At 35.6% G+C, this 12,917-nt stretch overlaps 1 protein-coding gene and 1 long non-coding RNA gene across 2 annotated transcripts; both read right to left on the bottom strand.

The window, feature by feature from the left end:
• Positions 1–8,973: 8,973 nt before the first annotated feature.
• On the bottom strand, positions 8,974–9,552 carry LOC132067729 (uncharacterized). Its single transcript, XR_009417212.1, has 2 exons — positions 9,375–9,552; positions 8,974–9,021 (listed from the first exon to the last, which is right to left on the bottom strand). It is a non-coding gene; the product is annotated as an uncharacterized LOC132067729 (long non-coding RNA).
• Positions 9,553–9,577: 25 nt separating this feature from the next.
• LOC132066174 (uncharacterized) lies at positions 9,578–10,521 on the bottom strand. Its single transcript, XM_059459539.1, has 2 exons — positions 9,699–10,521; positions 9,578–9,591 (listed from the first exon to the last, which is right to left on the bottom strand). Exons 1-2 carry the CDS (start codon positions 10,519–10,521, stop codon positions 9,578–9,580), a joined length of 837 nt encoding a protein of 278 aa, XP_059315522.1.
• Between the last annotated feature and the right edge of the window lie 2,396 nt (positions 10,522–12,917).

Raw genomic sequence — 12,917 nt, 5'->3', positions numbered from 1 at the left:
ATTCAACAATTATGTGGCTTCTGCAGTGGTCTTTCCCATTATGGATCCTTCTGATGCTACATCAATTACATTAGCAGAGGGTTTAAGGCCATGATAAAAAAATATATAAAAAATCAGAATCTTGGATCTTTAGTGGTGTGGGCTTTTTCTTAACATTGAGTTTAATCTTTCTCATGCCTGATATACAGATTCAGTATCTGTCTGCATATAATTATTGATTTCTTGTTTCATTTTAATTGTTTTGGCAAGTGAAAAATACTTGTTTAGGAACTTTTGGGTCATTTGGTCCCATGTAATAATAGAACCTCTTGGTAAGCCTCGCAACCATGTCTTGGCTTCTCCTTTTAGTGAAAAGGGAAAATCTGCAACCTGATGACGTCTGTTGTGACTCCATTATACCTGCAAGTTTCAACTAATTCAAGAAAATCAATTAGGTATGAATGAGGATCTTCACTTACATCACCCGTAAATTGGCATGAATTTTGGATGGCCCGAATTAACTGTCACACCCCAACCTTGGGAGGTGTGGCCGGCACCCGAAGGGCCGAGCGAACCAACTGTGATATCTGAACTCTGTAATATGAATCATAGGCTGACAAGGCCGCTGAATAACAATTGTAAGATGTATAACCTGCAAGTAGAAAAAAGCCCAACAACATATATATGCATAACTAGGGCCGACAAGGCCACAACCAAGAAAGACAAATAGTCAGAAGGCTGGCAAGGCCAAACACAACACACTGTACACCGAAAATGATAGACCGTAAACCTCGAGAGCACTAATATGCATCAACTGGTGGGACAGAGGGCTCGACATACCTATAGCCATACTCATAATATATATATATATATATATATATATATATATATATATATATATATATATATATATATATATATACACGGATACGTATGCATGCATCCTATTTGATGATTCGCAAAGAACTCCGGAGAATGGAGTACAAACATCCCTGCTAAACTCTGGTGTCCTACTGAGAAAGGTACACCAATCCATCTACCTGTACCTGTGAGCATGATCACAGCGCACAAAATACGTCAGTACGAAAGATGTACCGAGTATGTAAAGCGGTAAGCGGTAAGCATAAACATAACATAAGCATAAGGGATATAGATAACATGGGAAGAGATGTAGAGACAACCTGAATCTCTGAACGAGGCCGCTGAGGGCGACCATAACCATGACAGAAATATAACTGTATGCTCGTAAAAATCATACCTCACGGTGGAGGCTTATAACATATCATATCATATAATAATATATATACCTCTGTGAGGTGAGCTCATCATCATATCTTCATCTCGCCCAAGCGATCGGTGGCAATGCATACTACGTGCCTACCCGACCGCCGCCACAACACGACTCGGTAAAGAAAGAAATACATCTAGGTGCGCGGCTACGTGCCTACCGTGCCCTACAACACGGCTCGGTAAAGAAAGAAACATGTCTAGGTGCACATATAAGTGCCTACCCGGCCGACTATAGCGCGGATCGATAATGAATATATATATATATATATATAAGTGCAATGCAAGACTGACCTCAGAAGAGATATCATAAGAAGAGTCGGAGTGACCAATAGTCATTATCCCCCGACTATCGTTATTGTCGCTACGTTCATCATTCTTTAATCAATAGGCCAAAGAAATAAAAGTACAAGGAAACATCTTGTTATGAATTATACACGAAGCCGAAGTTAGCCAAACTCTTATGAAATATGATCAACACAACTTTTATCAGAAAAAGTATAACAACAGGAGGTTTTTCACCTTTGAGCAATAGACAAGAAGATAAGGATTAACTCAATTAAAGGAAGTACAATCAACTCAACTTTGACGTGAAGAGTACCGTAACAAATATCATTCTTCATTCGATAACCAAGAGGGATACGAAATGCGAAGGGTACTTCAATACAAGCTATTCATGAGAAAAAGGGAAAGCTTAACCATTTTGGAACATAATTGACACAAGTTGAATGGAAAGTCTTTTAATCGATAGCCAAAAGGAGATGTGGGACATAATTTGGTACAAGTCATAGATGAAGTATGTGTCAGCTCAATTATCATGGAACGCGATCGATCCAAGTTAACGGAACAACTTTTCAATGAAGGGACATTTGAAATCTAGTCATGCCACAAAGAGAATAGAAAGTCCTACATACCTCAACGATGAAGTTTTCCACGTTCCACGGGTCCTTGAATATCTTATGAACGATCACCTACATCATATGATCAATTTGGGATCAATTCCGAGTCCTTAGCTTATAGGAATACTATTGAGACATTTCGTCGAACAACTTGCGGGCGTAAGTTCGTAGGGTCATTTGTAGTTTAATTTCTTCATTCAAGACTACCATTTTTCTTCTCCTTTACTCCTCCGCTTCCTTATCAATCCATCCATAACTTCACAGCTCCAAACAACGCACCAAAATCATACAAAATAGTCCAATAACTAGGCTATATTCATAAGAGTTTCTTAAAGTTTATGGGGTGTTCAACCAATTCTTAGGATTTATTACATGTAGAAGTTCAAAGAGATCAAAAGGAAGTTAAAATATGCCTTAGATGATCAAAATCACTCCAAACTCCAAGTTACTTCAAGGTGAAGTTCTTATCCAAGAAGCAAATTAGCGAAGAAATCACAATTCCGTAATTGCCATGTTGTTCTCCGTGTTGAAATTATTTGATTTGCTTTTAGGTGTGTTTGTGATTGATGGGAGAAAGTTTGATAATATTTCTTAGGGTTTGCTGGTCTTTTATGGTGAAGAAATGAAGGAAATTTCGTCCAAGGCTATGTATATATACAGGGGCAAAATAAAGCAACCGACTACTCGCTGTTCCCGCGGCAGTTTGCATCCTTGGACGGAAATGCGAATATCTCTCTACTTCGATATCATTTCTGCCTCTAAGCAAACTGAACGCACGGAACTCCCTTTGCTTTGTCTCGGGATCGACTCAATCAATGAGAACCAAGGCGACATGAAAAGCACCTATATTGTAATACGTAAGAGGAAGGACGACTAAGCAACTATGCTACTATTGGCACCCGAAACTAAAAACTACAACTGGAAATCCAACTTTAGGTGGTCATTATGATACATTTGACTTGGTGCTCACTGGTAGGAAGATTCCCCGCTCTGAAGTCAAGTCTTTTTTGGAGCTCCTACGAACGGTTAAATACGATGGAAACTAGACTCGTAGGCCTTCGATTTGGTGGGTGGATCACCCCATAAATCTAAGTATATTGAGAGAAAAGCTCCTTGACATCTGACCAAATTTCAGTGAAATTTACAAACTTAACTTGCGACGCCCTTTGTCGACTTTCGTAATATAACTCGTTTGACTTCCAAACTTAACAAACGACCATTATACGATTCAAATACTTCATATCATTACTTGATGAGCATGTGAAGCACTCCTAATCTCGACCAAAAGTAGAAGTTATCATATTCCCAACATGCCGACTTTTGACGAAACTCATCCTTCTTTGATTCATTCACCCTCCAAACCTTTCGCCATTTACTAATATTATTTATAGGTCCTTATAACCATTTAAATTAATAGCCTCAATCTCTTTTAACCTCAAGATAATTTCTTTTGAACTTGCGTTGACTAACTCACGATGCGACTTTAACGTGCGAAAATTCCGGGGTGTAACATTAAACCTGTGTGGATTTTAAAGTTATTTGCCGCTATTGGTGGTCTCCTTATGCTTGAATCTCCTTCAAAGTGATTTGGCCTTGCATAATCTCTAAGTATCCTATCACGTCGTGGTACCACCTCATCAAATTGTTCTTCCACTTGATATGGTGGAAGTGGGTTGTTCTCATTGTTCTCTATGTCTTTCAGTGAAGGAATTTGAGATTGTCCATTTCGTAATAATGTTAACGATTTTTCAATTTCAGGATCGTATTTAACTAGTTCTCTTGAAGAGGAACGGGTCATACACTTCCAGAAGTTTTTTTTTCTTTTCTTAAAAGTTAAAATAATAATAATAATAATAATAATAAAAGTAAAACGGTTCTCAAATTAGTAGTAAAACAATTAATCCGCCAAAAATATGACGAGTGTCTGGCATATACAAAATTTTAGCTCGTACTCTGTCAAATTATAGTAGAAAAAGATGTCGAACCCACGGAGATTGGTTTATCTATTCTATAGACGTTTCTTATTTTAGTTACTATTTAAGAGAACCAGAAATAATGAGTTGTGAGAGAATTAATTAAAAATGCGTAAATAGAGCAATGAAGATATATTTTGTTTTTTCACAAATATAATAAAAAGTGTTGGGATCCTGACTTCTCTTGATATTTCTATTATAAAGTAAATTCCTTAATCTTCAATTTCTATTTCTCATAATTGTATTAATGCCTCTCACGATTACATTTATATATTATTACTTAAGTTGAACAATCAATTGCACTCCTCTCGGTTATACAAATTAATTATCAAAATAGTAATATTAGAGAACCGAAAATATATGTTTGATTTGAAACATGCTCTTTATAGTAAGTCCTTTCGGTTACCTTACTTGCTATAACTAATTATTACACTATCCGTCTCTCTCGCTTACAAATAAGTGTAAAATTAATTATAACATAAACGAGATATATGTTACTAAATAAATGTTAACATCTATCCATACCAATATTAACGTTATTACCTCTTCCGGCTCTCTCGATTACAAAATTAGTAATACGTTAATATATAGTATAAAATAGATAGATGCTAACAAATGAAATAACATCTAACTGTAAAGCGGATAAAAAATAAATAAAAAGATTCAGCTCTAGCATGTGAAACTGAGGAATAGTATCTACTATTATATAGAAATATCAAGATCTGTCATTTTCCCAACACAAAAGAAAGTTACTCCATATTGGAGCTAGTACAACCAACGGAAATATCGATGTCCATTAAATAAGAAAATAGAAGAAATATTCAAGAAGAATAATTTCGCTACTTAATTAAAAGCAGGAACTAGAATAATATCCTATATTGAATAACTACGAAATAGGCTAACGAAATAGGCTAAGGAATAGAACAATGTTTTTTTAGCACTTAATCCTTTCCTCTCCGTAATTGCCCTTCAAGTAGCTGAGCATGTTCAATTTATAGATTCTTCCAATGCCGTGTAAATCAATTTATTTTTCTTCTTTTGCCAAGTTGTCAGGTTGCCTTGAAATTGAGCTCATATCCTTTAAACAACAAATTGTCAAGTACCATTTGACTTTTCTCTTGTTTTGTCCTTTTTTTTTTTTTTTAGAAACAAATGGTACATACATAGCTATTTTTACCGTGAGCTCATGTTGACATTTCTTTAAATTTCAGCATGTGGCCATTGTAGTTGTACGCTAATAGTATTTCACCAACAAATATGTTCAGTTGATACAATCTTCTTTTCCTCTTCTTTTTGCTCACATGCTGCATTAAGTTATGAGTTTTTAATATATTAATAATTTATGGTATTTCCTGCAAAGAAAATAAAATTATTAGTATTGAAACTTAAATAATAACTTAGCTTATACATGATTTTTTTTTTCTCTTATCACACACGATTCAAATGGTATTTTTAAATATGTACACTGTAACAAATCTAAACTCCTCACCATATCAATATAAACGAAAAAAAAAGGAAAGACAAAAGCTATTTTTTTGATCCGAATTTTTTCTGTGTTTCTCTGTGTTCCTTTTCTCATTGTCACTGCACATGTATATATATGAAAAAAAGAAATGCTACTCCTAAAATTTACAATGTAAATAAATACAGGGAAAGTAGGCATGACTCCACTTTCCAAAGTTGTCGAGCATGTGTGTGGAATAGAGTTAAAGTTGTCCAGCATTTTCTCCTTCTCTTCTTTCTAGGAAATTCCATGTGGGGGGCATGACTCAATTTTCCAACTGTCAGCTTCCTCCTTCTCTTCTTTCTTTTCATTTTTATTTCCATTACCCCCCTTCAAGTTGGAGGGTGAGGTGCGAACCCCCAACTTGTGTAAAAAAAATGGTGAGAAGGTCCGGGATGGGGTTTAGTGAACAAATACGCACTTGAGAAGAAGAAGGAATGAAAGATAAAGAAATTAGGCCATTTAAGTATTGTTGGCGGACGAAGTGACAATCAATGTCAACATGCTTCGTCCGCTCATGAAAGACGGGATTTTTAGCTATGTGTATTGCTGCTTGGCTGTCCGATTGAAGGGAAATTGGAAGTGAGGGTTTGAGGGATAGATCGGAAAGAAGGCGAACGAGCCAAGTCAGCTCAGCAACGACCCTTCTCATCGACCTATACTCAGCTTCGGCCGATGAGAGGGAAATAGAGAGTTGTTTCTTGGATTTCCAAGAAATAGGACTTCCTCCCAAACTGATGAAGAAACCACTGACAGATCGTCTAGTATCTTGGCACGTAGCCCAGTCAGAATCACAGAAGGCGAGCAATTGAAATGAAGGAGTGTTATTGAGAAAAATCCCCAGACCAGGGTCTGCGAGTAAGTATCGAAGTACGTGTTTTGCCGCACCCATATGTCCATGATGTGGCTTCTGCATATATTGACTCAAATATTGTACGGAGAAGCTCAGATCTGGTCTAGTGTGCGTCAAGAAGTTCAGCTGACCAATCAATCGCCGATATAAAGATGGATCTGGAAGAAGGGTGTCCATTTCAGCTGACAATTTAATTGTGGGATCAAGAGGAGATGTAGCAGGTCTCAAATCATGGCAGTTATACTCATTCAACAGCTCTAAAATGAATTTCCTTTGACTGAGAATCAATCCCTGAGGTTCACGGATAACTTCAATCCCCAAGAAGTAGTGTAAGTCACCCAAATCCTTTATTTTGAACTCATTATCCAGAAAAGTCTTTAAATCGTCGAGTTCCTCTTTGTTGTTTCCTGTAAGTAATATATCGTCCACGTAAACTGCTATAATGGAAATAGAGGAATCATGACATTTATAAAATAATGAATAATCATTTAAGGAATGATGAAATCCTTTGTAACTCAAAGCTGATGTTAGTCTTGAATACCACTGACGAGATGCTTGTCGAAGACCATATAGAGATTTCTTCAAACGACACACAAGTGTAGGATCAGTCACTTGCAAACCAGATGGTAATCTCATATAAACTTCTTCATTCAAATCACCATGAATAAACGCATTATTGACGTCCAATTGATAGAGTCCCCAACCCTTTTTAATGGCTATTGCAAGCAGACATCTGATGGTAGTAATTTTGACCACTGGACTAAAAGTTTCAGTGAAGTCGATGCCTTCCTCCTGTATATCACCTCGAACTACCAATCGAGCTTTTAGTCTCTCTAAGGACCCATCAGAATTCAATTTGGTCTTGTAGACCCATTTTGAAGGCAATGCCTTCTTTCCAGAGGGCAATGGGATAAGTTCCCATGTGTCATTTGTAATCAGTGCCTCAAGCTCTTTTGTCATAGCATCTTGCCAACCAGGATATAAAATAGCTTGTGAAAAACTTCTTGGTTCAAAAATTTGAGAAAGAGAATTGTGGTATTGTTTGTTAAAATCAGACAAAGCATTAAAAGAGAAAGGAGCTGCAGAAACAGTAGAGGCAAAACAGGAAGAAGTGACATCAGAAAAATGAATAGAATTGCAAACATAGTCATGAAGATAGGCTGGGGTGTGTATAGACCTAGTGGATCTCCTTAAAGTAGATTCAGACTCTGCATGTGGATTAAGGTTATTTGAAACAGTTGAATTTTGAGCTGTACTTAGAGGTAAAGAATGAGTTGTGACAGGAGAATGTGTTGTAGTTGGCGTTTGAGGATGAATTGTAACGGGAGAGTGTGTAGTATTTGGTGATTTAGGGAGACAAGGCTCTGGAGAAATGTCTGAAGGCGTTGAGTTTTGTGTGCTATTTGAGAGATCAGGATTATAGCTATTGTCAATGTCCATCAAGGGGAAAATAGAATCAGTGTCTTTTAAGGAACTGAAAGGGTATATTTCCTCATGAAATACCACATCTCTAGAAATAAAGAACTTTTGGGTATGTAGATTAAGCAGCTTATACCCCTTTTTCCCAAAAGGGTAGCCAATAAACACACAAGGTTGTGCTCTGGGTTCCAATTTTGTCCTTCCATGTGATAAAGTAGATGCAAAGCAAAGGCAACCAAAACATTTTAAGTGTGAATATGTAGGAGGGTGACCAAAAAGTTTCTCATAAGGTGTTTTGAAAGATAAGATTCTAGTAGGACACCTATTTATCAAGTATGTGGTCATCATAAGGCAGTCCCCCCAAAACTTAGTTGGAAGGTGAGATTGGAATAACAGGGCTCTACAAACCTCTAATAAATGTCTATGCTTCCTTTCAACCACACCATTTTGTTGTGGTGTTGCAACACAAGAAGTTTGATGAATTATGCCTTGAGAAGAAAAAAATGAAGATGTTTCGAAACTGGATCCTAATTCCCAAGCATTGTCAGACCTAACAATTTTCACCTTTTGTCCAAATTGCCTTTCTACCATTGCAAAGAATGATTTTAAAACAGAGAATGCATTGGACTTAGTAGACAATAGAAAAGTCCAAGTACTTCTAGTGAAATCATCTACTATAGTTAGGAAATACTTGTACCCATCATAGGTAGGTGTTTTGTATGGTCCCCATGTGTCAATGTGTATGAGATCAAAGCTTTGCTTAGTGGAAATATTACTGTTAGGAAAAGGCAATTTGCTTTGCTTTGCTAATGGACAAATGGAACAAGGAAACGCAAATTTAGAACAAACATTGAAAGAAATTTCATTGATATTCTTTATATTTGACAAAGGCATGTGGCCCAATCTATGATGCCATAGTCTACTCTTAACATCCGAAACTAAACTACAATTGAAACTGGATGAAACATCCTTTAGGGAATTAACAACATAACTAGGCAACTTGACACTAGAACTTGGAAGTAAAGTAGTTTCTGGATTCCTATTGTTGAGAAGATAGAGTCCTTTTTGGGTTCTACCAAGCAGCATGGGGCTCCTCATTGAAGGGCCCTGTATATAGCAATGAAAAGGGGAAAAAATCATGAAATTAGAAAGCTGCTGGCATAATCTGTGGACTGACAAAAGGTTAAAATGAAAGCTAGGAATAAAAAGAACATTATGTATGGTAAGATTAGAAAATAGCTTAATGGATCCATACTGAGAAACAGAGACTTTTTGAGAATTTGGCAACTTGACAAAGACAGGATAGGGGAGAGTTCTCATGTTGATAAAAAATTCTTTTATGTAACTCATGTGCTCAGTAGCACCAGAATCAATGATCCAAGTTTTGTTAGTAAATTTTGAAACATTAATTTTTGAAAAATCAATTTTGGAATTTAAAGAAAATGGACTTAATCTTATACCAGCACAGTTTGCATTTGCTATGACCTCAGAATTTGTGGACTGATCCTCTGTTTTCACTTGTTTCAACATCTGCATGATTTGAGTTAACTGTTCTGGACTGAGTAATTTTCCTTGCTCATTAGAGTAAGCAGCAGCAATAAATGGCTCTCCAGAATCCTCATTGTAAGACACAGCATTGCTCTGAGCAGATTTTTGGTAATTTCTATGTTTGGTGAACTTAAAGTTGGGTGGAAAACCATGTAGTTTATAGCATTTCTCAATAGAATGTCCAGGTTTCTTGCAGTACTTGCAAACAGAGTTAAAATTCTTGTTGTCATGAGTACCCCTTTGGACTCTATAGTCAGTTGTGAAATTTCTTTGTCCTGTGGTATTTTGTTGTGTAACAGCAAAAGAAGATGATTCTCCTGGGAATTTAGGGGTATTTTGCATTTCCCTTTGTTTCTCCTCTTGTACCAAGAGGGCATAAGCATTAGCAATAGTGGGAAGGGGTGAAATCATGAGTATATTTCCCCTTGCCCCACAGAAAGAGTCATTCAATCCCATCAAAAATTTGACTAATCTTTCATCCTGTTTAAATTTTACATTCTTTTCTTTTGCTCCACATGAACAAATACAAGAACAAGGAATAAAAGAGTCCAAGGTATCTAATTCATCCCACAAACGTTTTATTTTGGTGAAGTAAGCTGCAATATCAGATGAACCTTGCACAAGGTCACTAAGTTCTTTTTGAAGTTGGTATAATCTAGCTCCAGAACTTTGTCCAAATCTGGCTTCAAGTTCAACCCAGATATCTTTAGCAGTGTGATAATATAGGACACTTTCAGATATGTCCCTTGAGAGTGAATTTAATAACCAAGAAATAACCATATTGTTGGATCTAGACCATGAAGGATGAAGATCAGATCCAACAGCAGGTTCAGCAGTAGTTCCATCAATGAAACCTGCTTTATTCTTAGCAGTGAGGGCAATCCACATAGCCCTTTTCCACCCCCCAAAGCTTTTTCCATCGAAAACAGTATTAATAAGTAAGGCACCAGGTGAATCAGATGGTGCTATGTAAAGAGGATGAGATGAATTAATGGTTTCAGTAACAGAAGTATTCCCAACTGCAGGAGTAACATGAGTCTCAAGAGTTGATTCAACCATTTTTCAAAGAAAAATTGAACGAAAGACAAGAAAAAAAGAACCAAAAAAACACAAAAAAAGAGAGTGATCTTAATCACTGCTCTGATACCATAAACGAAAAAAAAAGGAAAGACAAAAGCTATTTTTTTGATCCGAATTTTTTCTGTGTTTCTCTGTGTTCCTTTTCTCATTGTCACTGCACATGTATATATATGAAAAAAAGAAATGCTACTCCTAAAATTTACAATGTAAATAAATACGGGAAAGTAGGCATGACTCCACTTTCCAAAGTTGTCGAGCATGTGTGTGGAATAGAGTTAAAGTTGTCCAGCATTTTCTCCTTCTCTTCTTTCTAGGAAATTCCATGTGGGGGGCATGACTCAATTTTCCAACTGTCAGCTTCCTCCTTCTCTTCTTTCTTTTCATTTTTATTTCCATTACAATAAGAACGGGAAACACAGTTGTGGCTTTGGTATCGTAATTGCAACACTCAAACTAATGAACTATCATGGAAAATTAATAAGTAATAAAGGATAGAGATAAGAATGGAAATGAGAATCTTAGACTCAGCGAAAAGGGACGAGGACCAATCATTTTGTCAACAACACGCATTATCGCAAAACCACCGTCCCCTGCCCTTTTTAACAGAACAGTTCTTTTTGTCAAGAAATTAACTCGGATCCCAATAGTAATTTACGTGACATCCTTGTTGGTATCCTAATTGGGATGGGGCTGATTCATAACATACACACATTTCATTTAGTAAATAGCATGAGATTCGAAAAAATTCTTTATATTTTTAAACTGTATTCCCGTTAAAAGACATATAAACGAGCAGATGCCATTCAATAACAAATTCTAATATAAAAAGAGTTTTAAGTTTTATGTACTCAATGTAAAGTTTAAAAAAACATTATTTTAAAGTTTAAAAAAACATTCTTTTGCGTGGATTTCCCTTCTTTTGGGGTGATCTTTAATTCTTGTCCCTCAAATTGCTGATCTTTAATTTTTGCCCTTCGCTTAAAAAGGTGGCCAAAAATATCTTGAAATTCTGGGTTCAAACCTCCGCTCAGTCAAAAAAAAAAAAAAAAATCGCAAGGCAAGGCTTTGCAAAAAGTCTGCCGCATAACTAAAAGTCTGTCAGAGACAACAAACTTTTCCTTATAAGGTAAAACTAAAAGTCTGCCTTATAAGGCAAAGTTTTTCGTCTCCGGCAGACTTTCAGCTATGTCTTAACCAAAGTCTGTCCGCGTAATCCGGACTTTTCCTTAAGGCATAACTAAAAGTTTGCCTTATAAGGCCCTATCCGACAGACTTTTTGCAAAACCTTGCCTTGCGAATTTCTTTTTATTTTTATGACTAAGCCGGGATTCGATCCAGAACCTCGAGATATTTTAAGAGAATGGCAAAAATTAAAGATCATCAATTTGAGGGACAAAAGTTAAAGACCACCCCCAACGAATGACAATCGTGCAAATTGCCCTTAAAAAAATGAAAAAATGAAAAGTGATAGTAGTAACTTCTGGAATATGAAAGGCTTGCAAGGGTGCTTGGGTTGTAGCCCAACTACTTATAAGGCCTAGCATCAAAGAGTTCTCTATGATTTATGGTAATATGGACCTTGATAATTTCCTAAGAGAAATTACACCATGGGTCAGGCTTATAGATTTATAAACATAATTAACACAACTTTTAATATGCAACAAATATAGCAGATTTTTAAACTTTTTCAGCAGTTTAAGATCAATGGGTACAGTTAATAATCCCACTAAATTAGACATTTAGTTTTATTCTCTTGCTCTTTATTATTGTTTCTCTGTCTTCTTTAAATGATACACCCCCATTTTTCTCACTTATCTCTTCTCATTATTTTCTGGCTTCTTCTTCTTCAATCTTCAACCAATTCACCCTCATGTTTTTCTGTATTTAGAGACGCATAGAAGAGGATGAAAGACACATATTTCAATTCTGAATGGACTTTTAATTCATATTTTGTCTAGGTTGATCTATTGCTAACACTTGAAATGTAATTTTTGTTATTTTCAAAACCAAAATTTTTCTTAACAAAAGTTTTACTTTTATATTTTGAACCCTTAATTAAAACATAATGAGCATAAATATAGATATTACTAATTATACTCATAAATATATCTAATAATATTAGGAGTATAATAATGTATACTATTAATTGCACCAATAATTATACTGGTAATATTATAGTATAATTAGTTATAGTATAATTAGTAATATACTAATTATACTCATACTATTATTAGTATAATCATAATATTATTAGTATATTATAATTATACAAATAATATTCAGAGTATAATTAAACAGTAATTACATACATGATGAGCATAATTATATCTATTACTAATTATACCAGTAATATTATGAGTATAATAATGAATATT

The sequence above is a fragment of the Lycium ferocissimum genome, chromosome 8, assembly GCF_029784015.1.
Source record: "Lycium ferocissimum isolate CSIRO_LF1 chromosome 8, AGI_CSIRO_Lferr_CH_V1, whole genome shotgun sequence".
Classification (NCBI taxonomy): Eukaryota; Viridiplantae; Streptophyta; class Magnoliopsida; order Solanales; family Solanaceae; genus Lycium; species Lycium ferocissimum.
The sequence above is the reverse complement of the archived record's forward strand: the minus strand, read 5'-3'. Positions and strand labels throughout refer to the sequence as shown.

Coding starts and splice junctions, on each gene's coding strand:
- LOC132066174 (XM_059459539.1), bottom strand. CDS start 10,521: ATGGTTGAATCAACTCTTGAGACTCATGTTACTCCTGCAGTTGGGAAT.